This window comes from Nanorana parkeri, unplaced genomic scaffold (assembly GCF_000935625.1).
Source record: "Nanorana parkeri isolate BGI_ZX_2015 unplaced genomic scaffold, ASM93562v1 scaffold11, whole genome shotgun sequence".
NCBI classification, from domain to species: domain Eukaryota; kingdom Metazoa; phylum Chordata; class Amphibia; order Anura; family Dicroglossidae; genus Nanorana; species Nanorana parkeri.
Window position 1 is genome coordinate 1,714,263 of NW_017306279.1, and position 26,314 is coordinate 1,740,576.

General features: G+C 42.4%; 1 protein-coding gene across 2 annotated transcripts in view; it reads left to right on the plus strand.

Annotated features, from left to right (window-relative positions):
• Nucleotides 1–1,455: 1,455 nt before the first annotated feature.
• The window catches only part of VPS54 (VPS54, GARP complex subunit), a 56,865-nt gene continuing 32,006 nt past the window's right edge, over nucleotides 1,456–26,314 (plus strand). The window contains exons 1-11 of one of the 2 annotated variants that reach the window (XM_018555650.1): nucleotides 1,456–1,606; nucleotides 3,571–3,576; nucleotides 6,762–6,961; nucleotides 9,887–9,968; nucleotides 10,415–10,452; nucleotides 11,793–11,924; nucleotides 12,490–12,875; nucleotides 19,223–19,349; nucleotides 22,114–22,221; nucleotides 22,736–22,791; nucleotides 26,022–26,118. In XM_018555650.1, the coding sequence (XP_018411152.1) occupies nucleotides 1,462–1,606; nucleotides 3,571–3,576; nucleotides 6,762–6,961; nucleotides 9,887–9,968; nucleotides 10,415–10,452; nucleotides 11,793–11,924; nucleotides 12,490–12,875; nucleotides 19,223–19,349; nucleotides 22,114–22,221; nucleotides 22,736–22,791; nucleotides 26,022–26,118 (1,377 nt within the window). In that variant the 5' untranslated portion in view covers nucleotides 1,456–1,461. Of the gene's footprint in view, nucleotides 1,607–3,570; nucleotides 3,577–6,719; nucleotides 6,962–9,886; nucleotides 9,969–10,414; nucleotides 10,453–11,792; nucleotides 11,925–12,489; nucleotides 12,876–19,222; nucleotides 19,350–22,113; nucleotides 22,222–22,735; nucleotides 22,792–26,021; nucleotides 26,119–26,314 lie in introns of both variants that reach the window. The other variant, XM_018555641.1, reaches the window with a different exon arrangement.

Below are 26,314 nucleotides of genomic sequence, written 5' to 3' on the forward strand. Positions count from 1 at the left end.
AAGGCTTCTGTAGGACAGGTCCTAAATCCAGTAACTGTGTGGTGCACAAGCCTCATAAAAGTAAAGAAAAAACTTCCTTCACCTTCCATGACTGAGCCAAATCCGCCCTCACTTGTGTCTCATACTCTCCCCTTCCCAGACACTGCAGCTTACAGTGGGAGGGTTTCAGTACCAGAGGCAGTGCTATCTAACCAGAAAGCAGTGGGCTAGTTATGTGTAGTCAGGCGCTGATTGACAGGCTACAGGTTTGTGAATCAGCAGTGATGATGCTTATAGGCAAGTCCCCTGCAACATCTTCTTTTGCCACTGTAGAGAAGGCAGACAACACAAGACTGACAATGCTGCTCTGAATTCAGTAGTCTTTACCTGAGTCACGAGCAGCACACCTATCTGTCAGTATCCTGGGACTTCGCTTTGGCCTTTTCTTTGGCATTTTTATGTGGCTATTTGGACCATTGATCCCACTTAGTAGTGCGCTTACTTGGCCTTTGTTGTTTTCTATAAGGTTTTGGAGTTGGCCCCGCTGGCTCTCAAAACACCTGAACAATCTGATTGGATGCAGGCATTGTTCAGGTGTTTTGAGAGCCAGCGGGGCCGACTAGCAAGATACTGAAGCTTGGCCCAGGGGAGATTCCTCCATCCACACAGTTTAGTGTAGATGGAGGAATCTGTGGCACTTTTTCCATCTGGTACAGTAGAAAGGCATCATGGCACACTCCCAAACCAGCATGTAAAACAACTTGTCTCACCACTAAAGACAATGACAGAGGTTTGGATACACGTCTTCTGCAAAGGATGTGTAAGCCGCACTGCCGCGCCAAGGCACAGTCAGTCTTCATAGATCCTCCAATATCCATTTAGTCCCTCCCTTCTTCTAGTGAAGGGAATAGAAGAGATGGTGAAAAAGATGTCATTCTTTTTCTTTGTGGTTTGGACACCTCAGTGACACATATGAGGAATTGGAGCGATATACTGGCGAGCATTTGCTAAGAACTGTCCTGGGGTGTCAAGTATAAAAACACAATTTTTGTGGTGGCAACACAAGCTACTTTAAGCCTGCGATTCCTTACATGCTGTTTGATCATAATGACTGGAAAAAGAAGCACAGTAGACCTGCCACATAAATTATTCAGGGCCCGGTATACGCTTACATGCTGCCTTGTGATAACTTAATCGCTCATTGTTATGAACAGTCAGCCAAGCTGCAGGAAAAAAGCATTCTTACCACGTTTCACGTTTTTGTGCAGTATATTATGATAGAACATGGGTTGTGATGCATTCACAGCTTGATTATTTATACAGTATATTCATCATTCTTGTATTGTGAACGCGCATATATACTAGTTTGGGGAAATCATTAGTATGGAGCAGTAAATGTAAACTTCCATAGTTATTGCAATGACTAAGATGTAAAAGAATGCACTGATTGCAAAGTGTTTGTTGTTTACACAGCTCCTCTAGATGTATGCAATGGCATCTAGCAACAGCTCTTCAATAGCGCCTCCCTCGAATAGCAGCAAAACTATGTACAGAAAGAGCTCAAATCCTTCACAACCAATAGGAATGGTGCGATCGCTCCCCGATGTGTGCCCCAAAGAACCTACAGGTGAGTGCTGAGAACTGGACATTCTTCCATATTGCGTTTTTAGATGTTTCGCAAAATATCCACCCAAAAGTGATATCTTAGTTATAGCACTGCTGCTGGGTAGGCATGTTTATATACTGTAGTAGCCCATATTCATTTTGATGTGATTCTAAGCCAGATGTGGACAAATCAATATGGAACTGAGGAGCCAGCCTATCCGATCCAGGAGCCAACAGGATTTTTTAGGAGCCAGCTCCATTCAGAACGACTAGAGAAAACCTAAAACTTTCTGTTTGCCTGATGAAGGGACCTTTTGGTTCCAAAACGGTGCATGGAAATGCTGCACCATTTAGTCAATAAATAGATTGACTGGACGCTGAACCAATAGAGTGACCTTCTATTGATTCATTGTTATCTCCGGAGGCATCCGCTGCCGCACCCGCCCTTTGTATGGGTAACTCTTTTCCAGTCAGAAATGCGATGGAACCATTTGTCCAGCCATGTGCTAAGCATTATTAAAGTGTAGGTCTGGACTAGGGCTGCAGCTAATGATTATTTTCATATTGGTTCATTGCTTAGTTGGCCGATTAATCGGATAAAAATTAAATTTATACCATGCTTTATTTTTAAAAAATACACAAATGCAGTGTTACAAACAAAGTTTACTTCAGAATAAAACTGTATGCACAATTTTTTGCAATCGCACTGCACTGGAATGCATAGCATTGTGGTACCGTGCATTCCAGTGCGGGCGATTACACTGTGGGTGGGAGGCGCGTTTGAGGTGCCATTGAAATGAATGGCACTGCAACGCACCTTCCGCAGTAGAATTTGTCATGCTGAAACTGAAAATGACTTTTTTCCAACCTTTTTTATAATTTTTCTTTTTAATAATTGTAGTGTAAGCACATGGCGCTGGAATAGCTTCAGCCAGGGAATGACCAGTGGCAAGATTCCGCAGATGGCAGCTGAATGTAAATACAGCAGGTAGTGGCCTGGTGCAATAGCCAGCCTGCTATTGGCCATTTCAAATTGCAATAGCCAATAGCAGGCTGGCTATTCCACCCGCCCACTGCTTACTGTGCCTTCCTCCCAGCATGGAGGAGAGAGCTAGGGGTTCCAACCAACTAATCGATAATGAGAATAGTTGACAACTATTCTCATAATTGATTATTATCGATTAATCGATTAGTTGGTTGCAGCCCTAGTCTTGACAGATTTAAAGAGAAAAAAGTTGATCAGGTCAGAAATCCATTGAGGTCCTAATTTATTGTAATGAGTTGACACTTCTGACTCTATGTCATGGGAATATATAAAGGGGGATGTGTCCTGTAGGGTTGACAACAGTGCTTGGCATTTCAGTACAGCCGAGTTTTCAGCTTACTACAGGGTTAGGACAAAACACGGAAACATGTGCATATATTGTACTGCACATGTTTGTTTTGCCCAGACATAAACTACAAAAGGTCAGTCCACCAAAATTGATAGGTGTCGGTGGAGCCTGGTGGACTGAGCGTACCTCTTGCTTTTTATATGTGAGCTCTCCTCCCTTCCTTGACTATCTCTCCATTTATCTTGCATGTTCTAGCACCTGTTGGTACATTCTGACTATATATCACTTTGAGGTGATAATCTGATTTTGGTAGAAATGTTGCTGACAGTTCGCTGTACTGGAGCTCTGTATTCCCACCATTGACAGCTATGAAATGCTGAGGAGTAATCGCCTCCTACAGGTTTTCATTTTCTGAATTCTTCCATTTGTAAAACCTTCAGAGTCACTACAACTCCATACTGTAAGAAGCCTTTGTTTCTGTACAGAGGAGCTTGTTTTCTGGATTAATATTATGATATGGTCAATGAGGACACAGTATTCGATTGCCGAATTCTTTAAGCAGGACAGTGGACAGTTAAATAAGCAGGATGGGGGTGAACACGTTGTTTTACATTCTGCTGTGGTGTCTGAATATGATTTTTCACACACGAAGTGTCTGGTTGATAGAGGAACAGATTTTTACATCTGAGTGGGAATCTCTAATCATCTGACTTTGTCGCCTATTTTCTTTCATCATCTCCTTTTGCACTGAACTGTGAAGTTCCCCTTTATGCAGCACAGTGCTGCGGTGAGCTGGAACATGCTGACTCGGCGATGCCAAGAGTGTGCAATTAGCAGTTTTTGTTTTATAGTGCAACTCAACCAAAACCTCAGATGCTGTTCTCAGTATTAAAAAAGAAAGCATGAATACTGCATGTCCTTTCCTTCCTAAGAAGGAAACCAATAGCCCTCCAGATTTTGAGAAACGTGAAAACTCATGTTTTTAGGGGGAAAAAGCACTCCCGGCCAACAATATACAATGCTTGGATGTATTGTTCTGACTCTTCTATAAATACAGGTGCAGGGCCCGTTACACCACATCCAGATCATCTCCAGACCAGATTGTTTCTGATCCCAAAATATATCCTAATATATCCCTATGCTATTTCTGGCCTCTGTTCACACCAACGCAGTCTGTTTCAGACCAGATAAATACTGCATGTCTCACTTTGTCTGGTCTGGAATGCACTGAAACGCATAAAAAATGCATGCAAACGCACTGGAGCGCATCTGAAAGCCCATTTTAAGCTAAAAGGAAAGCGATCCGAAACGTAATAAAAACGCAGCAAAACGCAATGCACCGTGTTCCAGATCTGGTCTGGAAAATGGTGTGAACCTGGCCTCAGTATCGGTTTTGTAATTGGAAACACTATACCCGTGCTCCTCTGTCAATTTATATCAATCTGTGCAAGTATTGCATTGAGGTTAACCTCCCTGGCAATCTGATTATGTCAGTATTTTTATTTTTTTCTATTGTTCACTTTTTAATTTCCCGCCGGTTCCGCCTCCCCTGCGACGCCGCCGCTCGCAGGAAAGGAACCCGGAAGACGGATGCCGGCATCGGCCAGAGGACACAGTGGGGCTCCTAGGGAGAAGGTAAGTGACACTACAGTGTAATCCCGAGTGTAGCTTGGGGTTACCGCTTATGGTACTGAAAATTAACCCCGAGCCACACTCGGGAATACCGCCAAGGAGGTTAAATTCCTAGTGCAGTTCCCCTAAGGAGGCATTGGTGAGGGATGCCATTTTGCTGCTGGTAATTTGACAACAAGCTCTGTGCAGATGCCTCAGGTGCCAAAGGAGGAGAATTCTGGGAAACAAAGTGACGTAGTGCCTTGGATATTAGGACATTTTTATTTTTTGGCAGATAGGAATTTCTCTTTTGTCTTTTTATAAATGATATAAAATCATTGTTAACATTATATGTACAGACCTGCTCCGTATGAAATGACAGGCCATCTTTGGGGAGCAGTTTCCTCGCAGCAAAACATCTCTGGAGTCTACAGTCCATTCTGCTCGAAACCGGACAAATATTCAGACAGATAAGCCATTGCATAAGTATTTCTTCAGAGGCTGCAGGGGAGAGTACAGATGTATAATTCATAGTGACAGTGAAAGCTGAATGGTTCTGATTTCCTGAGCCTGCAGCCTTGCACACCACTGTGTCCCCATGGTTCCATCACTGTTCTCATGGAACTGGAGCATGACATAAAATTTGCACATCATCAGCTGCAAGATCACAGAGAAGCAACACAAGAAGTCCACTGATTCTGGTTTTGAAGGATTATATAAATCTCAAACTTAAAGTATATGTAAAGCCCAAACTTTTATGTTTTAGTCGTATATAGAATGTGAAAGGGTTAGAATCCCTGTCAGTTTTTTTTTTTTTTTTAAATCACTGCTGGGGTGATTCACCCTCACTGTTGGTCCTAGTAATCATTGTCTCTGGTACAGAAAGTGGTGAAAAATCCAATTTTTGTTTGAGTTGTCCCATGAGGTGAAAGGAGGTTTTTCAAAAGGTAAAGCTGTTCGGGTGACAACTGTTGGCATATCCGCTTGGTTCTTACTTCCTATTGTGTCTCTTGGACAAGAAATACCGGGAGGTCTTCCCAATGGAACACAGACAAAAAACATTTTGACAGAGGTCTTAACCATTCCCTCTATCCAAACTAAAAAAACGTTTTGCTGTTGTGACTTTTACCAAAAATTCACCGGTGGTGAATTAATCAGGGTCATTGAAAATACATGTACCTGCAAGATTCACCTGTGGTAAATGTTGATGAGCGTCAGATTCAGTGCCCCTAATTCTTTGTGACTTTTACAGAGTCGTTACATAACAACAGTACTAAGACCCCATTCACACTGAGCGACATGGAAATCGCGCGACTTTGAGCGACATTGAGTGACGTCTTCCTATTGGGCTGTATGCAATCATGAGCAATATCGCTCAAAATCGCTCTAAAAAAGGGTCATGTAGAAGCGACAAGCTACCAGCGACGAGCTACAAGCGATATTGAGCGACATTGAGCGACGAGATGTGAACAGCTACATTGAAATGTATTGGTGAAGCTACATAGAGCGATATAGCGCGGAAATATGAGCGATATCGCTGCAAAAATCGCGCGACAAATCGCTCAATGTGAACGGGGCCTTAAAGGAGAACTATGAGGTGAGTGCTTTTCACTCACCTCATAGTTCTAGCCGACCTGTGACAATGAGACTGTCACAGGTCGGCTCAGTAGACCGAGAAGTGAGCGAACACATACCGGCGTTCGCTCACCTCTCGATCCTGTCACGGCTCTCTGCCATGACAGGGGAGGGACTACACTCCCCGCTCCGATCCTCCAGCGCTGACTGGCGGAACGGACAGGGGAGGGGGCGGGTACAGCTGGCTCTGCCTCTAGATAGGCAGAGCCAGCTGTCACTCACGCAGCTGGGCGGATCCAGACATAATTGTCGGGATCCGCTTCAGCTGCGGCGTCTCAGTATACCGCGAGCTGTAGCCCTAAGGAGAACTATGGGGAAAAGCCCTAACCCCATAGTTCTCCTTTAAGGGACTGGTTTATTTTACTTGTTTATAGTTGCTTTTCAGCAAAGCCAGATTTTACCCATCATGTTTTTGGTTGCTTCTCGCAACAACCAACACTTTTGATAAAAGATGCCCTTAATGGCGCTGCATTTGTGTTTTGGGGTTCCTCATTTACTCGTTAGTCCAGGTAGCAGCTATATGTAGACTTCTCATTTTGTTTCTCTTTCTTGCAGGTGACTCTAACAGTTTGTGTAATGAGCCATCTGTGGTTGCAGATCAGCACAAATGGACTATTTATCATTCCAAAGTGAACCTGCCAGCAGCATTAAACGACCCTCGACTTGCTAAACGGGAGTCTGACTTCTTCACCAAGACATGGGGCCAAGACTTTGTGGAAACAGAAGTCTTGCCTGCTTCCTACCTCCCACTCATCACGAAAGAAAACTTTTCATCTTATGTCCAGCAGACCAGCCTAGTAAGTTCATTTCTGCTGAGGAATCAGTAGCTGTGCATGGATTATATTGCTAATGGGATATAGGGCTCGTTTATGGGGTTACAAAGTGGCATAGGCTTTGTGTTTTAAAGGAAAACCTGTTCTGAAAGAAGTTTAGAGGCTACCATTGCTGACCTTTCTCCTTCTGAAAATGCTACAGTAGTTGCCCTGGCTATCATGCCGATCTAACTTCACATGAGTTTCCTGATATGTGTGTTTATTCCTGGTTTTTGGCTCTTGGAGACAGCAGACATCTAATATTTTTACATTTTTCCATATTTCTCACAGTACAAATTACAAGTATTAAAGGTGAGTGGGGAGAACCTAATGGGGGAAGCTAAGGGACTAGTTTCCCTTCTGGTCAGCCTCCCTTGTGACCGACAGCTGTCAGTGGGTGGATTCCATGGCCAAGAGACCGCTTGCTATTGGCTATGGAATCTGCCTGCTGTCAATCACTAGCAGAGCGGACCTGATGGGGAACGAGTCCCTCAGTATCCCCATCAGCCTCCCCTCACTGCCATCGTCATTGGTTCGTTAAAGACTGACAGCTTTGTAGCCCAATTGTTTCTATTTCAGCTGCCAGCTGGGAATCTTCCGGCCAGCAGCTGAATATGCCAGAGATGCCTAATTGGTTGCAAGGACAACTGCAGCCTGGTGTCTTATCAACCATCAAATGGGAAGCTTTCACTTTCCTGACTGCTTCTCAGTACATACGTACCCCACTCTGAGCACTCGTCTCTCTCTGTAGGCGAGATCAGAGTTGGTTATATTACTATCAATTTCCTAATCTGTAAACTGTCAGTAATTGTGTTTAAATCTGTGGCAACCATAGGGACAGGTTCTTACAGTGGCGGTAATAAAAATCTTCCTGAATTTGTCACACTTGTCAGAACTGAAAGGCCTTCACGCGGGCAGTCTGATCGGTACTGCCTGTCAGTTTTTCAGGTGGACCCAATCAGATGCCCAATGCTGGTTTATGGGCATTCGAGTCTAAACGGACAAGCATCCGTTTACACCCTATACCCCCGACTCCAGCCAGGTCCAGAAAAACAAACGGAACAGAGTTCTATTTCAATGGGCCTGAACGTGCCCAATCAGGGGTAATCTGATGTAAATGGACACATGGCACAAGTAGCCGTAAAAACCTGAGAGAATGTATATCATATCCTTTCCCTATCCCAGAACAGTGCTACAGGTTACTAGTAAGAAAACAGAGGGGAGAAACAAAGGCCTGTGTGCAGCCCACATCCAAAGTTAGGATACATTTATAAAACATGCATAAAGAACCTCTTTAATGTTGGTCTTTAGCCTCCTTTGATGCACTATTTTGGGGAGATTAATCATTTTAATACAATTTGTGCACTTAGTTTGCATATGTCTATATATCCCCTTCCTTTTTGATTGTAAGCTCTCAGGGGCAGGGCCCTCCTAACCATCTTGTTTTGAATTGTATTGTAACTGCAATGTCTTTATCTTGTAAAGCCCTGTGCTAGGGCTGCAACCAACTAATCAATGATGAGAATAGTTATCAACTATTCTCATCATCGATTAGTTGGTTGGATCCCCTAGCTCTCTCCTCCATGGAGGAGGGCACAGCAAGCAGTGGGTGCAATAGCCAGCCTGCTATTGGTTATTGCAATTTGAAATGGCCAATAGCAGGCTGGCTATTGCAGCAACCCACTACCTGCTGTATTTACTTTCAGCTGTCGTCAGAAACTTGCCACTGGCAGCTGTCATTCCCTGACTGAAGCTATTCAAGCGCCATGTGCTTACAATACAATTATTACAAATTTTTTTTTATAAAAGGTGGGAATAGTCATTCTAGGTTACGACTAGGGATGCACCGATACCGGTATTTTGGTACCGAGTACCGATAATTTTTTTTCGGTACTCGCCGATACCAATTACCGAGTAACAGAAGTCCCATTCAGTAAGCCAGGTGGCGTGTAATGACTCGCCACCTGGCTTCCTGATTAGCCGGGAAGCCGGGCAGCGTGTAAAGAGTCGCCACCCGGCTTCCCGATTAACAAAAAAGTCCCCTCTTACCTTAGTATGTGCAGCCTGTCGTCCCCCGGGGCCTCTCCAGCGAGAAAGCGGCCTTCGTATGGTACCCACCCGGAGCCGTCTAGCCGGCCAATCAGGAAGCCGGGCGCCGTGTAATAACGCGACGCCCTGCTTTCTGATTGGCCGGGAGGCCGGCTCCATGCTCTCTTGTCATGAGATGACGAGGGAGCATGAAGCCAGCTTCCCGGCCAATCAGAAAGCAGGGCGTCGCGTCATTAGACGGCGTCCGGCTTCCTGATTGGACGGCTCGGGCTGGGTACCGGACGAAGGCCGCATTCTCGCTGGAGAGGCCCCGGGGGATGACAGGCTACACATACTAAGGTAACCTTACCTCACGAGGCCAGCTTCCGGTCAATCGCGAAACCGGGCAGCGTGTAATGACGCGCTGCCCGGCTTCCTGATACCGGAAGTACTCGTGCTAGGCATCGGAGCATTTGGGCGAGTACGAGTACTTGCCCAAATACTCAGAATCGGCACCGATATCGATACTAGTATCGGTATCGGTGCATCCCTGGTTACGACCTGACCAATTCTGCTACAGGAGGTGCATTGCAGTGCCATTCATTTAACCGGCACCCCAAATAGTGTGATCGCCCGCATTGGAACGCAGAGTACCACAATGCCATGTGATCCAGTGCAGCGTGATTGCAAAAAAATTGTGCATGCAGTTTTATTCTGAAGTAAACTTTGTTTGTAACACCACATTAATGATGGTATTTTTCGATTTATATTCGATTAATCGTTAGTTACATCCCTACACTGCGCAGACTGTTGGTGCTATATAAATCCTGTATTATAATAACAATATTTAATAACCAAATATTTTTTGTACTTTTCCCTAAGAGAGAAAAAAGTCATGAAAAGTTGAAAACGATATGTCCTTCAAAGGATGACTACAATAGGACGGCATTTTCCCATGCACATTGTACGTATTTATAGCAGTGGGTATAATATTCTACAATAGTTTATATCTTTCACACTTGGTTTTTCGACATTTCTTACATCTTTGTGAATCAGCAGAAGCTTGCGTCGATGGAGTTCAGTTTCTCTTCAGTTGTTAATAATGCAGGAAGTGAGAAACCTGAGCCCAGTACTGCAGTGTGCTGCATGTTCCTCTGCATAGACACTGACACCTGCTGACCTCTCTGCTGCGTGCAGTACAACAATCGGTTCAGCATTTACATCCAGAGCCCCTGCAGTGTGCCTGTGAATAGTAAATAAATTATAAGCATGATGTGCCTCTGAAATGTCAGCTACATTTATTCATTTATATGGAAACGTAATTACTAAGAGAAAAAAGAAAACAGCAAAAGTATGTGGTCGTCTTACCATTATGTCATTGTCATGTGTTTAATATTTTATTTCTTTCAGTAAATAAATCCAGGACAGATCTGGAACAAGTACCTAAGGTAACAATGTTTAATTCCATTTCCCTTTACTATACAATGGTAACATTTTATAACAATAATATAACTTCCTTTGCTCTGTTAGCTTTGTAAAATGAGTTTTATATTTGGGTGTATGTCGCCTTTTTCTTCCCACTCCATGTTCAAAGCAACTCAGCATTGAGATGCTCATAAAAAAGACAGCTTGGCCTTCCTTGTCTGTCTCCAAGGCTGCACAGATCTTTTGGTGTCTGAAAATTAATGAGAGTACAGGGACTGCGAGTGCACCTTGAAAGCAGGAACCAAGCTCCTTGCATTCTATTACCATTAACACATTGAATAGAACACGTAAGGGTTATATCCTCTGCCAGGCATTTTTGTTACAGTTTGGGACGCCTTTAGGGATAGTTCCCCTTGCTTCTTGTCTAGGCCAGCGTTTCTCAACCTTTTTTAGTCATGGCACCCTTTAAAATTATACAAAATCTCGAGGCACCCCAGTCTAAATTGCCATAGATTATAGGGAGACCTCACACCAAAACAGACAAAGTGGCGTTCATAAATGAGGTGGCTGCATTAGTTTTTTTTCAGGATTTTTCCCTTTTATTTTCACCTGGCAATTCTGGGAAAAACAGACAAGATGTTCTAGGGTGGCTATGCTTACTCCTCCACTGTGTCTGTGAAGGGAGTCATGGTTGTTACTCAGGCTGAACTACAAATATATCTGCCTTTGCTCAGCTTCATTACATGAAAGGTAAGATTATTTCTGTCCTCAGGTAGGCTCACATGAATTAACATGCACATTTATTTTTTCAGCAAGATCAACAAGTATTTTCTGTACTTGCTGAAAATGTTCAAAGCCTGAAAAATGTAAACTAATACAGCCAGCACATCTAAGGACCAGTAAGCTGTAGTATATGACATTTTTGTTCTTGGGTTTAGGTATACTTTAAATATAACTGACAATGTTATTGTTTTATGTTTGTATTGTACTTCAGTAATGAAGAGCCCAAACCTGTCATTAACCCCTTCATGACTGAGGCCCTTTTTTCAATTTTTGCACCCATGTTATATTCCACATTTTAGGCCTGAAAATGATGTAAAACCCCCCAACATTATATATTTTCTGAATGCCAAGACCATATAGAATAAAATGGTGGTAGTTGAAAATTTTTAAGTTAACTCCTTATTAAACCCCAAAATTTAGTGACAAATTTAATAGTGACAAATTTAATTAAATGCCCCAAAACACAACAAATTACCCATTTTTTTAATGAAATATAAAAGATGAGGTACAGTGTATTTTACGATACGTGCATCTTTACAGAGGTTGTCTGTAACGGCAACTCATTTTGATTTCATTTCAGATTTTTTTGAAACCAGACTTTGCCTTGGACGACTCCTTAACATTTAATGCGGTTTTGCCCTGGTCCCATTTTAGCGGTGCAGGTGGAAAAGGAAGCAGAGATACAGCGTCCTCTAAATTGCTTCAAGAAAAGGTACGAATGTGGTAGGAACTTTTACATTGTAGGAACTGTATTTTTTCTGGTTCATTCACTTCCACAAGATGTGACATCTGCACACTAAGGAGTTTGACCTGAGGGCTTTTGGATGCCGTAAGCTTGTGTTCAGGACGACTGCCTCTGCTGGCAGTGCATATGGATCACTGTTCGGTTTTATCTCTCTGTATACAGCTGTAATACTGCATGGCCCTCTTTACCACCAGTGTGCTTTCAGAGCAGCTCATCTACAGTAATGAAATGTCTGAACTGCCTCTTTTTTTGTAATGAGGACTGGAGTGTATATCTTGTACACCCATGTGCGGTCAAAAAAACGATTGCATCAAAAAAAAGGTTGCTGTTGGCTTTCCTGACTGCACATTTTAGACCTTATGCTGGTACCATCCAGATCTTTTTTTTCTGCCGTTTTTATATATTGTATAGCCAGGGCCATTGTACGATGAATCCAGTTGTACATATAGTCAAAGTTGTACTTGTAATACATAAGTGTATTGAAAATAATAAATATATGTAATAATTGGTGTTTTATGTGCTGTCCCTTCAGCTGAGCCACTACTTGGACATTATCGAGGTGAACATTGCACATCAGATCTCGCTGCGCTCTGAAGCCTTTTTCCATGCTATGACCTCACAGCACGAGCTGCAGGACTACCTCAAGAAGACCTCCCAGGCTGTTAATATGCTGCGTGACAAGATTGCTCAGATAGACAGAGTCATGTGTGAGGGATCTCTGCAAATCATAAGACAAGCCGTGACCAGAAACAACTGCGTTAAACTGTATAATAAACTTAAATTAATGGCTACAGTGCACCAGACTCAGCCCACTGTACAGCTGCTGCTATCAACCTCAGATTATGTTGGGGCACTGGATTTAATAGCAACAACACAGGAAGTCTTACAGCAGGAGCTTCAAGGCATTCACAGCTTTCGGTACGTGCTTTGCCACACAAATCAGTCAACAAATACACATTGAAATGCATATAGGGAGAGCAGTCTTATCTGTCCTGAGCTTCAGTTTTTCACACATTGTGGGATGCACCAACCCACCTGGCTGCTGAAAGTTTATTTTTCTTACCCAAAGTATGGTCTGGTTCAGTTACTGAATGTGCTATACCCATTCCTGTCCATATAGTCTTCTACTTCTTGAAGGCTTTGGAAACTGTCATCATGCAGATGACATCATAGGCTAACATTGCCCGTGCACCATCTTTCACTTCCCATAGTATACATGTGAGTGGCCTGTAGGGCATTACACTCTACATGGCACTCTTAGCTCACTTTGCACTTGAATTCTACATATGGATATGGAGAAAGAAAAAAAAATAACTGAGTAATAGATTGTCTAAATGGCCATACATTGCCAACATATTCTTCAGCGCTGTACAATCGTTTAGACATGACAAGTAAGAAACACTGACGAGCATCATTGACATACAGAAACAGTAGGTAAGGAGAACCCTGCCAAAACGAGCTTACAGTCTAAGAGGAAGAGGACCAAAGACACAGAGGTGGGGAAGGGGAGACTACAGATGTATACCAAATAAAATGGGAGGAATTTGGGAGTACTGTGAAACTGGAGCCAAAGGGAAGGTTGTATAGGGTGAGAAACCAAGGAGAGCTGATACGCTTCTCTAAAGAAGTGCGTTTTAAAAGATTTTTTTAAAGCCCTCTAGGGATGGTGAGAGCCTGATGTGGCGTGGGAGAGAATTCCATAAGGTGGGGGCAGCCCTGGTGAGGTCCTGTAGATAAGAGTTGGGTGTTCGGGTGAGTGAGCAGGATAGTCTTAGGTCATTAGTGGAACAAAGGGGCCGATTTGGAGTATATCTTCTAATTGGGGATGAAATGTAGGCCTGGGCGCGGTTATGCAGAGCTTTGTAAGTAAGGTTGAGAAGTTTGAAGTGTATCCCAAAAGAAACAGGAAGCCAGTGCAGAGATTGACAGAGGGGTGACGTGTGAGAGTAGTGGGAGGTTAAAGTAGGTGAGTCTGGCTGAAGCGTTCATGATGGATTGAAGGGCGACAATTTGGGGACATTTCAGGCTGATGAGAAGAAGGTTGGAGTAGTCAAGTCGGGAAATGATTAACGTATGGACAAGCATTTTGGTGGTAAAAAGGTTGAATTTGAGAGATGTTTTTCGGATGAAAATGGCATGATTTAGTGATAGTGAATGTGAGGGGAAAAGGAGAGGTCAGAGTCAAAAAGAACTCCCAAGGCAGCGTGCCTGCGGAGTAGAAGAAATGATAGCTCCTGAAGAGGGAGGAAACACAAGGAGTTCGGTCTTGGAGAGGTTAAGTTTGAGGAAGCGGGTTGTCATCCATTTTGAAACAGTGGATAGGCAATCAGGTAAACGAGCCAACAGATTGGGGGAAAGATCCAGTGAGGAGAGGTAGATTTGAGTATCATCAGCATAAAGGTAGTGTAGAGTTAGAATAGGACCCAGCACAGAACCTTGTGGGACTCCAAGAGAGAGAGAGGTACAGAGGTGGAGGTGGAGCCAGAGAAGGAAACGCTGAAGGAAGGGTCAGATAGATGGAAAGAGAACCAGGCGAGAGAGTGCCATTGATGCCAAGTTAGCAGAGGGTGAGTAGGAGCAGCAGTGGGTCAAGAGTGTCAAAAGCAGCAGAAAGGTCAAGAAGAATAAGAAGTAAATAAAATGTAAAGTAAATAATGTCCTTGAGTGTAGAGGGTCAAGTAGGGAGTTGGAGTTCAGGTAGTCGGTATACATCAGCCTTTCAAGGAGTTTGAAGGCAAAGGGAAAAGCGGGGGAGATGTCTAGATAAAGCCTCAGGGTCCAGAGACTGTTTGATAAAGACTGAAGATTTTGGTGAGAAAAGGGACAATCACAAAAGAGAGAGAGGACAGATAAGGTGTGATGAAATGGGGTCGAGGGGACAGGTGGTAGGGGAGGAGGAGAGGAGAAGATCAGAAACCTCTGCTTCAGAAACTTGGGAGAAGGCTTGGGAGTGAAGAGGAAGAGGCTGGACAGAGGTCCTGTAGTGACATTGGTGTTGGAGAAAAGAACCACAGCACACATAGGGGAGCACAGTCATTCAACACTACTGGAAGTGTCAAATGTAGAAGAGTCTGATGGAGGCTGAAATGGTGGAAAGTTAGGGGACATGGGCTGCTGAAGAGGGGAGTAAAATAGCTCCCTTATGGCATAATCTACTGTTTGGATTTGTTAAGGGAACTGGAAGAGTCTGTTAAATTTCTCTATACATGTAAAGTTCTGATTTATAGAAGTATGGACTTGTTGGTGCTAACGTTTCTATAAAGGTGTAAGCCCCAGTGATGTCATCCTTTTGCTTGATTCACTACTTAGGCTGGCCATACATTATGTGAAATTTGCCCAGTGGGCGCCGCTGTCGGCACCTTCTGGCCGGCACCCCTCGATCAGATGATCGAAGGAGCTGGTTGGAAAATCTCCAAACGAAAATAGCTAGCAGCTGATAGGGTATTCTGACAGCGGCTGCTGTCAGAATAGAATGGAAACAGCGTGGGATTTCTCGATCAAGGTTCGTAAGCATTGATGGAGTAATATGTTCTATTTTAATTTTTTTTTCATCCAGCCCACAGGTTGAACAAAAAAAATAGAACAGTGTATGGCTAGCTTTAGTGTGTCACAGATATGGACTGGTATAACTGCACAATGCCTGATATGCACATACCTCCTTCTTCAAGTTTGGTGATATTCCAGGTTTTGAAGCATGACAGCCTGGGGCTTGCACCTTGAGAAACAAGCAGGGGTGTGGACATTTTTGAAAAAACTACTTGTCCAAGGGCTAAAGCGGGGTCCAAATCTACTTGTCCTTCATAACAATCTACTTGTCCTGATACAAAAAAAAAATCATTTAAATTAAAACTAGGGATGCACCAATACCGCTTTTTGGGTATAGAGTACGAGTACCGATATTTTGCTTTTGGTACTCACCGAGTATCGGTGCTTCCGTTTGCATGGAGCAGGCTTCCCGGGCAAATCAGGAAGCCGGGCAGCGGTTAATGAGATAAATTCATTATTTTTTACTTTTTTATAACTTTTTTTTTTATTTTTTACCCCCCACCTAATTTTATTCCTATCACATAGGGATTTAAAATCCTCTAAGTCCTTGGTTCTCAACTGGTGGGTCGTGACCCAAAAGTGGGTCGCGACTCCATGTTCAGTGGGTCGCCACATGCCTTCCACTTTTCTAAGTGAGAGGTTCTCAGCCTCTTCCTTTTGCAGCATTGTCATTTCTTGCGCGCCAAACAGCCAATTAAAATATGCTGCTCGGTGCAGAGCATCAGCTTGAAGTGGGATGGGCTGGGGCTATGGCCGCAAGGGAGCTGCATCCATACGTACAGCTCCCTCATCTGTCCTGTTGAGTTGCCCGGACCAGAGTAATGTCACATTCTGGCTCCGGGCACCTCTATAGGACATGCAAAGGGAGGTGTACAAGCAATGCACATATGGACCCCAGGCTGAGGATCAACTCCCATTCTTGTAAGGTATGGAGACTGGATGGATATTTTGAATGGCACCCCAAACGCACCTCCCACCCACAGTTCGATCGCACGAAACGTGCGGTACCGCAATGTTGTGCGTTCCATTGAAGTGCGACTTGGGTCGCGACTTAATGACCAAGGACAAATGTGGGTCCTGAGGTTACACAGGTTGAGAACCACTGCTCTAAGCGATAGTTTGGAGGTGACAGGTTCTCTTTATGGAACCTGCTCTCCAACACAGAACTGATGTTCTGTGTAGTTCCTGACCGCTGAGACAGGTGGCGCTGTGATCACGGTCTCAGTGATAACACAGAGCAGACGAAAAACGGATGTTTTTCGTCTGCTTTGCGGGCTCTATGGTGAGCTCATGTTCCGTGGTCTTGGGTCCGCCAGAGGAGCGGGGGATCCTGAAAACCACGGGTGGGGGGGCGGGGGTGGGTGGACAGAATCGCTTCTCGTTTCATTCAAGTGATCTGATAAATGATCAGATCACTTGAAAACGAGTGGCGGCTCCACACTGTACACTTAGCTCTGCATGTCCGGAGCGGGGCTAAGTGTACAAAAAAAACTACTCGCCCGGCGCCCGAAACTGCATGTCCCGGGCGTCGGGCGATAGGAATTCTACACCCCTGAACAAGTCTGCAGTGGTAATTTCCATATTTCTACTCTTTTGATTAATACAATTAATTTTCATTAATACCTCCTTGCCTATCTTTTTATTCCCATTTTTATGTTGTTAAGTCTACACATTTTTTCAGCATTCTAGTTTCCATTGTGGAGGCCTTTATCAGAACCCTATTCTCATGATAAATGGATATCGAATTTTTGGCTTTTTAATATAGATGATAAACTTGCAGCATTCCAAAAGTAAAAGTCATCATTTTTGTTTTCCCCCTTGGAATCTGTTGAGCTGCATTGTTCTTTCTGGCTGTCGTAGCTGTGCCCGTAACTTTTGTGTTCAATTTTTCTTTTGCTGTCTGATTATTTAGACTCCTTGTTAGATTTACATTTAATGTTGTACTCATTTTCTAGGTTATAAGTTTTATTGTATTCATTTAAAGCTTTTATTGTGCCTAAATGATGACATTATATTTCAGAGGACAGGCATATAGAATTTTTTTTATGTGCAGTATGGTCCTGGCAAACGTATAGTTTGTGTTTTAGGGAGCAGCTTTCCTTTACAGAATGAAAACTGTGTAATGTCGAAAGAATGTCTTTCTGATACCTCTCACTTATTGAAGTGCGTGTGTTTGCTGATAATTTCAACCGGTGGTATTTTAACTCATTTACTGGTCCACAAAGACAGTCATGGCTTCCAGTTTAGCTCCACTGGATGTTTCTGACATTCTGTGCTTTTTTTTTTTGTGTGTAGCAGAACAGTTCATGACTGTGATATCCACTGAGACATACACTTTGCAGTCAGAACCAACATTCATTACAAGCAAAAAGCCAGTGACTACATTTTTATTGTGACTAGCTTTATAATGTAGACATTTGTAGATTAACCGTTTGAAAGCTATGTACCTCAGCCTCATTCATCTTAAAGTATATTTAAAAAAAAGGCAAAATTGTAAAACTTGGATAGAGGGGTAAGGGGTTAGAACCTTTGTCAGGTTTGTATTGCTCTCGTTGTCACTATTTATTAGATTCAGATTTCATTGTCTCGATCACCAGTGTTACCGGGAATGAAAGTGAGGATAAATACAACATTTTGAATTGTCACCAGAACCGAAATAGAGGGGAAATCTTTCCATTGGAACGCTTGTCTGAGAGATTTCCATTGGAAAGATAACGTCTGAGTCTACAGGACATGAAGTAAATGGAAATCTTCTTCCTAATGAGACATACCGTATTTTGCGCTCCATAAGACACACTTTTCCCCCCCAAAAGGAGGGGGAAAATGTGCCTGCGTCTTATGGAGTGAATCCCGACGCCCGAGACATGCAGTTTCGGGCGCCGGGCGAGTAGTAGGAGCCACTGCTCGTTTAATACGAGTGATCTAATGAGATCACTCGTATTAAAGCCGAGCAGCGGCGATCACGTTCAGCAGTAGGAGCCACTGCTCGTTCAATACGAGTGATCTAACGAGATCACTCGTATTAAAACCGAGCAGCGGCGACGATCGAGATCACCATAGAGCAGACGAAGAACGGACTTTCTTCGTCTGCTCTGTGTGATCACTGAGACAGTGGTGCTGTAGTCACAGCGCCACCTGTCTCAGCGGTCACTAACTGCAGCTTCTGTCACAGCTTCTGTCATAGAAGCTGTTTCAGAAGCTACAGTCTGTCGAGTGCTCCATAAGGCGCGCCGGACCTCCCTGCGTCCTATGGTCCGGTGCGTCTTATGGACCGCAAAATACGGTAGATGGCAAAACAAACTGACAGCATTTTAACCCTTTACTTATTCTATTCAACATACAAAAAAAAAAAGGCTTTGGATACATGTATACATTTTATCAACTGTTGAAATAACATATCAGCCTTTTAGGGAGTTCACTATTCTCAAGTAATGTGTCCAGCTCATAGATTTTCATTGTGAGAAGGAGGAATGTAATGAGGGAATCTAATGGGCAAACATCCATAATACCTTAACACACGTTGACAATAATATTTACATTAAACTGATCTCTTTTCCATGTTTCCCTGAAACTAAAAGGGTACATCATCTTTAAATTTGAGTCATCTGTCGGAGAAGATTTATGATTTTAGATTGATTGTGCATTCGGATTGACTGTTGCAGCTTAAAGGGTATTCATGGGTTCGTGTTTAATGAATGTGTTTTTCTTAAACTCAACAGACACCTCGGGTCACAACTCTGCGAACTGGAAAAGCTTATTGATAAAATGATTATCGCAGAATTTACATCATATGCTCAAAGTGACCTAAATAGACCTTTGGATGAAGATTGCCAGGTCGTGGAGGAGGTGCGTGGGTTTTTTTTTTAACACAATCAGGGTTATTCACAAAGGGTGAAGAGTTTGGAGAAGGCAGAAGAAGTGAACAATCTAGGACAACATAGCTGAACTGGAAAGTGAGCTGAATTGGAGAATTTATCCAAATCAGCTATGTTGTCCTAGATTGCTCACTTCTCCGGCCTTCTCCAAACTCTTCACCCTTTTGTGAATAACCCCCAATATTTTGTGTTTTGATTTTTCTCCTTTTTGTTTATTCACCTAAAGTATATCTAAAGTAAATGTTTGCATTTTGAATAGGGTAGAGTTAAAAATGCTGTCCGTTTTTGGGGGGGTTTTGCCATGTGTGTCTCATTCGGGAGATTTAACTTTACTTCCCAATCTGCAGACTCAACAGGAAGTGAGAGGATATCTTCCCAATGTGAGGAAAACCCCTTCTTAGACCGTTGTCACGGGAACAAGTTTTCCGAAGGGAAGATTTCCCCTGTTCTGGTAGCAAATCAAAATTTTAGCTTTACCCTCATTCACTCATTTCGGTGACATTGATGATCAGAACAGTTAAAGGGTGAATAAAAAGAAAAAAGAACTCAACAAAACAAACCTTTTTTTAAAGATTTGATGCATCTTTTTCTTTTTTCTTGAAAAACTTTTTTGATTTCTAATTATAAAGTTTTAACAACAATGGGTCAGCTACTAACTTGTTGATCTTCAAAATCAGACATATAATTGGCATCTGTGCTCTCCTGCTTTAAGAGTCAGTGTGAGTTATGATGTCTCTGTAGTTAGGGCCGGTTCATACCACAAACAGTGCATTCCAAATTGGTCAGGCTCTGGAAGCAAACTGAATCACATTCCGGCTGGCTCCCTGCGTTCTGGGTCGGGAGGGGGCATGGCCGTGTGTTGAAGTTAATGGAACCACAGCCACACCCATACCTCTCGTGTGCTTCTAACGTCCACATCCCACTTTACCAACTCATTCTGACCAGCAGATCTAGGACAATTCTTTCCCACACCACACCCTATCATCTTGTCTCCTGCACTTTTACCCCTATACCCCAACCTTTTCTCTTCCTCCCTGTCCCACTTCATCTATCACACTTGTTCTTCACGTTACATCTGATTCTCTTCCTCTTTATGTCCCCATCTGATACTCTCCAACCCCTTCCTACCCCCATTTCCGCCATCCACCTTGGATTAGCTTAATCTACGAGCACAGTCTGGACTTACTCCAGAAATGCAGAACCCATGCAAACTAATCTCTCTCAACCTGAAGGGGTTAAACACTGCCGAAAAAAGAAAAAAAAAATAGACCACAGCTCCAATTCCCATTCAGAGTTCTGACCACATGAGAGCCCCCCCAGGTGCAGGTAAAAGAGCACTCTCTTGCTTTAACTCGATAAACAGAAACAATACCGCACAAACACAGGTGCTACCGATCGCCATCTTTATCAATTAATCTTAATCCAAATAACGTAGGTGAGCCCCACCATACAGCCATCAAAGCACGCATTCATGGAACACAAAGGTATGAACAGGGGCTAACTGACAACGGCCTTCGCTGGCACAGCTGGCTACAGGCTCTCTCACCTGGTACGCCTGGGATTTTGCCAAACAGTTCAACTTTCTCACTATCTTTAGATCAGTGCAGCACTGAGTGGTGGTGCCAGCTAGATGGGCAAGTAATTCAGCCTATTATTTTACTGGGTGCCTTTCACTGGGCTTATCTGTGATAACATCCAGGTCACTGTAATGGGACCAGAGCTTTTAAGTCATGATGCAGATTTGCTCAGCTGTAGGCTATTGAGGGGAGGCCACACACTGCTCCCCAATACAGAAAAAATCACTATACTCTCATATTTGAAAAATTTATTTTTTTTGGTCAGCTTGCATCTTTGTTGCCTTTTCTCCTTTACAGTGCTCTTAAAATAATAGGATTTCTGAATGGGATATTTTTGCTGGTAATACTGTATTGATTTTCCAATTTCCCTTAAAGGAAACAATCTCTTGGATACAATTTTGGAAAGCTGTGCATGCCTTTCAGTACCTTTTTTGAGCTGTCTTTTATCCTTAAAACCTGGGGCACCCTGTTATGAAAATGACTTGCCACCTCCTATGCCTCCTGGCAGTCCATTTACATGGTTAATGGGCTTAGGAGGTGGTTGGTGAGCCTTTCTTTGTTTCTCAGTCAGGTTTTCCATATAAGAGCAGTTTCAGGGTGCTGAGAAGATGTAGGTGCAGACCACTGCGGTTAGCCACTCATCATTACTGTATGCCACTACTACAGATAACATTATGAAAATTGTTCAATCTTAGGACACATCTTGCAGCCTTCTTTTCAGCTGCTTTATACAGTCTCATTCAGTTTGTACAATTGTATTTTATTTTATGTAACTACATACATGCTGAGAATGCTTCACAAGTTAACTTAAACTTAGTGAATTGAACACAATTCCTGTTCTGGAAAGCTGCTTTCAGCTTCACAAAAACTGCACACAAAACCTTTTGAATGCAATGCATAAAATACTTAACTGTAATGTCTAGAACTTAAAAAGAAATGCATATGTGCTTGGGTCCCAAGCTGTGTACAATATCCTGATATTTTCCAGCTATTACTGAATATTACCTGTAACTACTATATGTAGAGCCATTTGCCACTTACATTTAGTGGAGCTGTTAGCGAAAATTGCAGCTTGTTCAAAACGATTTTCTAAAGGTCATAATTTAAAGGTACAGATGTGGACACGTTAACTATCTTTTCCTTTTATATACTTCACAGGAGAGGCTAGTATCTTTGGTGTTTGGACTGTTAAAGCTACGGAAGTTGGATTTTTATGAGATCTATGCTCACGAAATGATGGCAACTGCAAAAACCTTCATAAAACAGGTAAAACATATTGCCTTGTGTTGTGAAGGAGTTACATTTAGAGTGGCATGGTTACAAAGTGACTGTGTTTCTGCAAAGGATCCCCTGACCATGCTATACTCCCCTTGCCTATGCTACCTTGTCATTTATTCACTCCCTTAGTCAGGTGACAGTGCTGGGGACTAGGGATTGGCTATTAAGCCTTTGCACCGGCATAGGCGGTAGGTGCATGCTTCTATGTAGAAGAGCCAGGTAGTGTCGCCAGCTGGGACAGAGAAAGGGGCGGTAGTGAGGTGTATATATTTTTAATTGCACCCGTGTGATAAAATGGAGGTTAGACTAACTACTGCTGTTTGGTAATCTATATATTTATGGATTTGTTAGTAGAATTTTAAGAGATGTCCCCATCGGTTGCTAACCTTAGTTTCCATGTAACATTTTGTATTCAGGGCTCCAAGTTGTCTCTTTGTTAAATGTCAGCATCCCCCAGTACTTTAGTGGATAACTTTTTTTGTTTTTCTGTTTTCCCCCTCAGTGTGTGGTGAGCACAGTTTCCCAGATTGATGAAATAGATTCTGAAGTCGTCACTAAGTAAGTGTTTCTTCTGTTGATAATAAATGGAATTTATAATTGTCATCTCATTTCTTTTTCAGTGAACTGAATGCTATATATAATTCATGTAACATATCAGCCCCAACGTCTCAGCACACATTGGATACCCTGCGGTTACCCTGATGTGTTAGATGCCTGCAGGAGGATTTCAGGCACTTCCTGGCCTGGCCTATATTAAAAACACACTTTTACATATTAAACTCCCAATAATAAAACGTGTATACTACTGGCCCCAACAGTATGCATATGGGGCCCTCCTTTATGTTATGCCTTTGCCTCAATACACCACGATTTTCCTAAGAAAAATAACATTTGCAATAAAACCAATTCTATGTATTGGATGAAGCTCAGCCACTATAACCCTCTGAAATCAACTGAGAAATTTTATTATCCCAATGAATACCCGAATGCCTAATGTAAAATGGGCTGTGAGAACAGAATTTATTGATACTTTACTCTACCTTTCTTAAAACTCCCTGCGTAGTATATTCAGGTGCTTGGACACCTCCATGTCCCCAGTCTGTGATTGGACAATAAAGCAACAGCCTCCTAATGATTACCTTGTTCCTCTGCTCTCTCCTCCTGTCAGTATGTTCCTGGCTTCTTGTGTTGACACTTCCTCTTCCTGTTTACTGTGCTGGGTATTACAAGAGGCTGATACTAAGTTAAATTTAAGTCTTTACACTAACTGCATTTTAAAATAATCACTTTTTTTTTGTATCTGAGAACACAAACATCTGTGTTTAATATTGACTGTGATATAAAGGAGCACAAGAGCATTTGTTTTACATTTCATCAACACCTGGGCAGCATTAGATTTGTTGTGTCCACACATGTATGATACTAGTAGACGTTTCTTTTTAAGAATCAGGCTGCTTATGTACTCCTATTGTTGTATATAATGTCACATTGGGAGCTGTTCCTATCTATGGTTATGTAATGCTCATGTTCCTTTCTTGTGAATTACCAAAAATGATCAATATTTTCCAACGCTCCAAACATTTTGTTCTTAAACCGTATGGCTGTCAGTGCACAGTGTACCCTCCGACACCCAAGTGTGTATTATTATTTGTAGATTAGTTCTGGCAGGGCGTCCTGGGGAATAAGCTGCTCTGCAGTCGTTGAATTGCTTGCCGCATATACTTTTGTGGTTTGCTGGTAATAGCTTGTAATCAAAATGAAATGGCTTAAAAGCTGTGGACCAACTGAGGTTTTGTTTTTTGGTTCTGAAAACTAACATTAGTCTGACAGCGGTAAGAGAACTCCAAAAGCGGTGTACCACAGGTTGTGTAGTGAGTAAAGGTTCTGGGTTTTCACACATTGTGTTACGGCGAAGTCTCCTGCAGGTAGATTGCAGAGACCTCATCGAACATACACTCTATAAGTATGTGTTCCCTGAATCCATATGTGTTCATGTTTAGGCTGACAAAATAATTACCCAGGACCTTTATCAGAAGGCAGGAGATGCATGAGCTCCAAGTACAGAAAAATATATTTCTTTTAAATTTGATTTAATGTCTATGTTTAATATCTTGTGTTGTTGCACATGACTTTATAATATTGGTATACATCTAGCCACCTCCTTTGTTAAGCCATTCAGCAATATGACTCATAGAAGCTACCGTACCACTTTATTTTTTTTAAGTTCCTGTTGCCTGTCACCTTGTACGTGAAAATCCAGCATGGGGAGTTTGTTCTTTCTTCTATGTGTTTCATTTCATAATTGCACATGGGCTCAAGGGGACTCGGTGCAGCCAACACAGGAACCACATAAAACGGTTGGAGAAAAGGTTTTAGGGTTTGTTCACACCATGTCCAGACCAGAACAGTTTGTTTCCCGAAACGTTTCCCAATGTATCCCTATGGTATTTCTGGGCTCTGTTAACACCAACGCCAGACAACAACAAAACGTACTGCTTGTCTAATTTTCTCTAATCTGGAATGCACTGGAACACATGGAAACACATGCAAATGCACTAGAACTCACCTGAAAGGCCATTTTAAGCTTTAAAAAAAAAAAACCACGGCAAAATGCAATGCACAGTGTTCCAGATCTGATCTGGAAAATGGTGTGAACCTGGCCTAAACGTGGAGGACTGCGTTCCTCTGGTCTACTCCATCTCACAGTTTCTTATCTCTAAAGTATGCCATTAATTGACTTGAGAATTTGGGGATCTAACATAAAACAGGGGTTCTGACCTTTTCAGCCAAAATGTATTTTGTAGTTTTGGATAGAGAGGGGAAGAAATAGAAACCCAGTCAGGTTTTCCACTGTGATTTTGTGGCTTCATTTGGGACATTTTAGTGGAAATGTTGTCCACACACCATTCTGCTTCAGAACATCATCTTTATTGGTATTCCTTCAGCATGACATATGAATGCAACATTTTAGAACCATGCTGGGCCCCTTCATCAGGCAAAGTGTCCTGGGGTACATCGGTATGGTGTGCAAAGGAGATATCACTATCATTTATGTGGGACATTTCCGCTTAGTTCCCAAGGGGTCACTGGGTCAGGAAATGGCAGTAGTCTCGCCAAAGGGGATATTGAAACCAATGAAAGCATGTTTTTGTTTTTTTATCTGGGGAAGGAGTTACACATAAGGGCCTCAGCTTTATTTAGCCTGGGCTTTATATATACATTCACCAAAGTATTGCAGTAACTCCCATTTTTATGCAACTCAACTTAGACCTTTTGTTTTTGAACTACAAACAGATAAAAACTGACCCTCCTTGTTGATTGTATTTTTATTTTAGGGTGTTTGAACAAAAACCTGATATCATTTTACAGTATGTGTGTGTGTGTGTGTATATGTATGTATGTATGTGTATATATATATATATATATATAATTGTTTAGCCATATCTTCTGAAAAAATCACTTCTACTGTTGTGGTAAACAACCTGCTTCCCTATTCATAATAGTCTGGCCCTCTAGCAACTTCAGCGCGAAATTTATAGCTAATTTGCCTACAAACGTGAGGTTTTCATAATAATCTGGCTATATATATATATTCACACTCTGGAGGACTTTATTGAATATGCTGTATGAGAATGCCTTTAGCCACAAAGCCTCTTACACTTAGAATGTAATGTCTACAGTATAACCTTGTTTCTAGTGCTTGGTTATTGCATAATAATCATAATTACCATTGGCACATTTTTTCCTGTCATCACAGCTTCAGAAATGATTGTACAATTTATTTGCAGACTGGCTGAACAGATGCGAATGATGAATTTTTCCCAGTGGTTTGATCTGCTGCAGAATATTTTTTCAACGTTTACGGTTTTCCTTCGAAGAGTCAAGGTGAGGTTTAAATATAAGTTTATTTTCCCAGAAATGAAACTCGTAGATGTTTATTGGCTTAAAGCATCATAGCATACTTTTGCTTTGATCTTTGATGACTGGAATGCAGTTTTCAAAACAACAGTCACCTGCCCATTCAGTGCGTTATAATAGTCAATGCCCCAACTGGTATTAGAGGTTACCTGGTTAAATTACG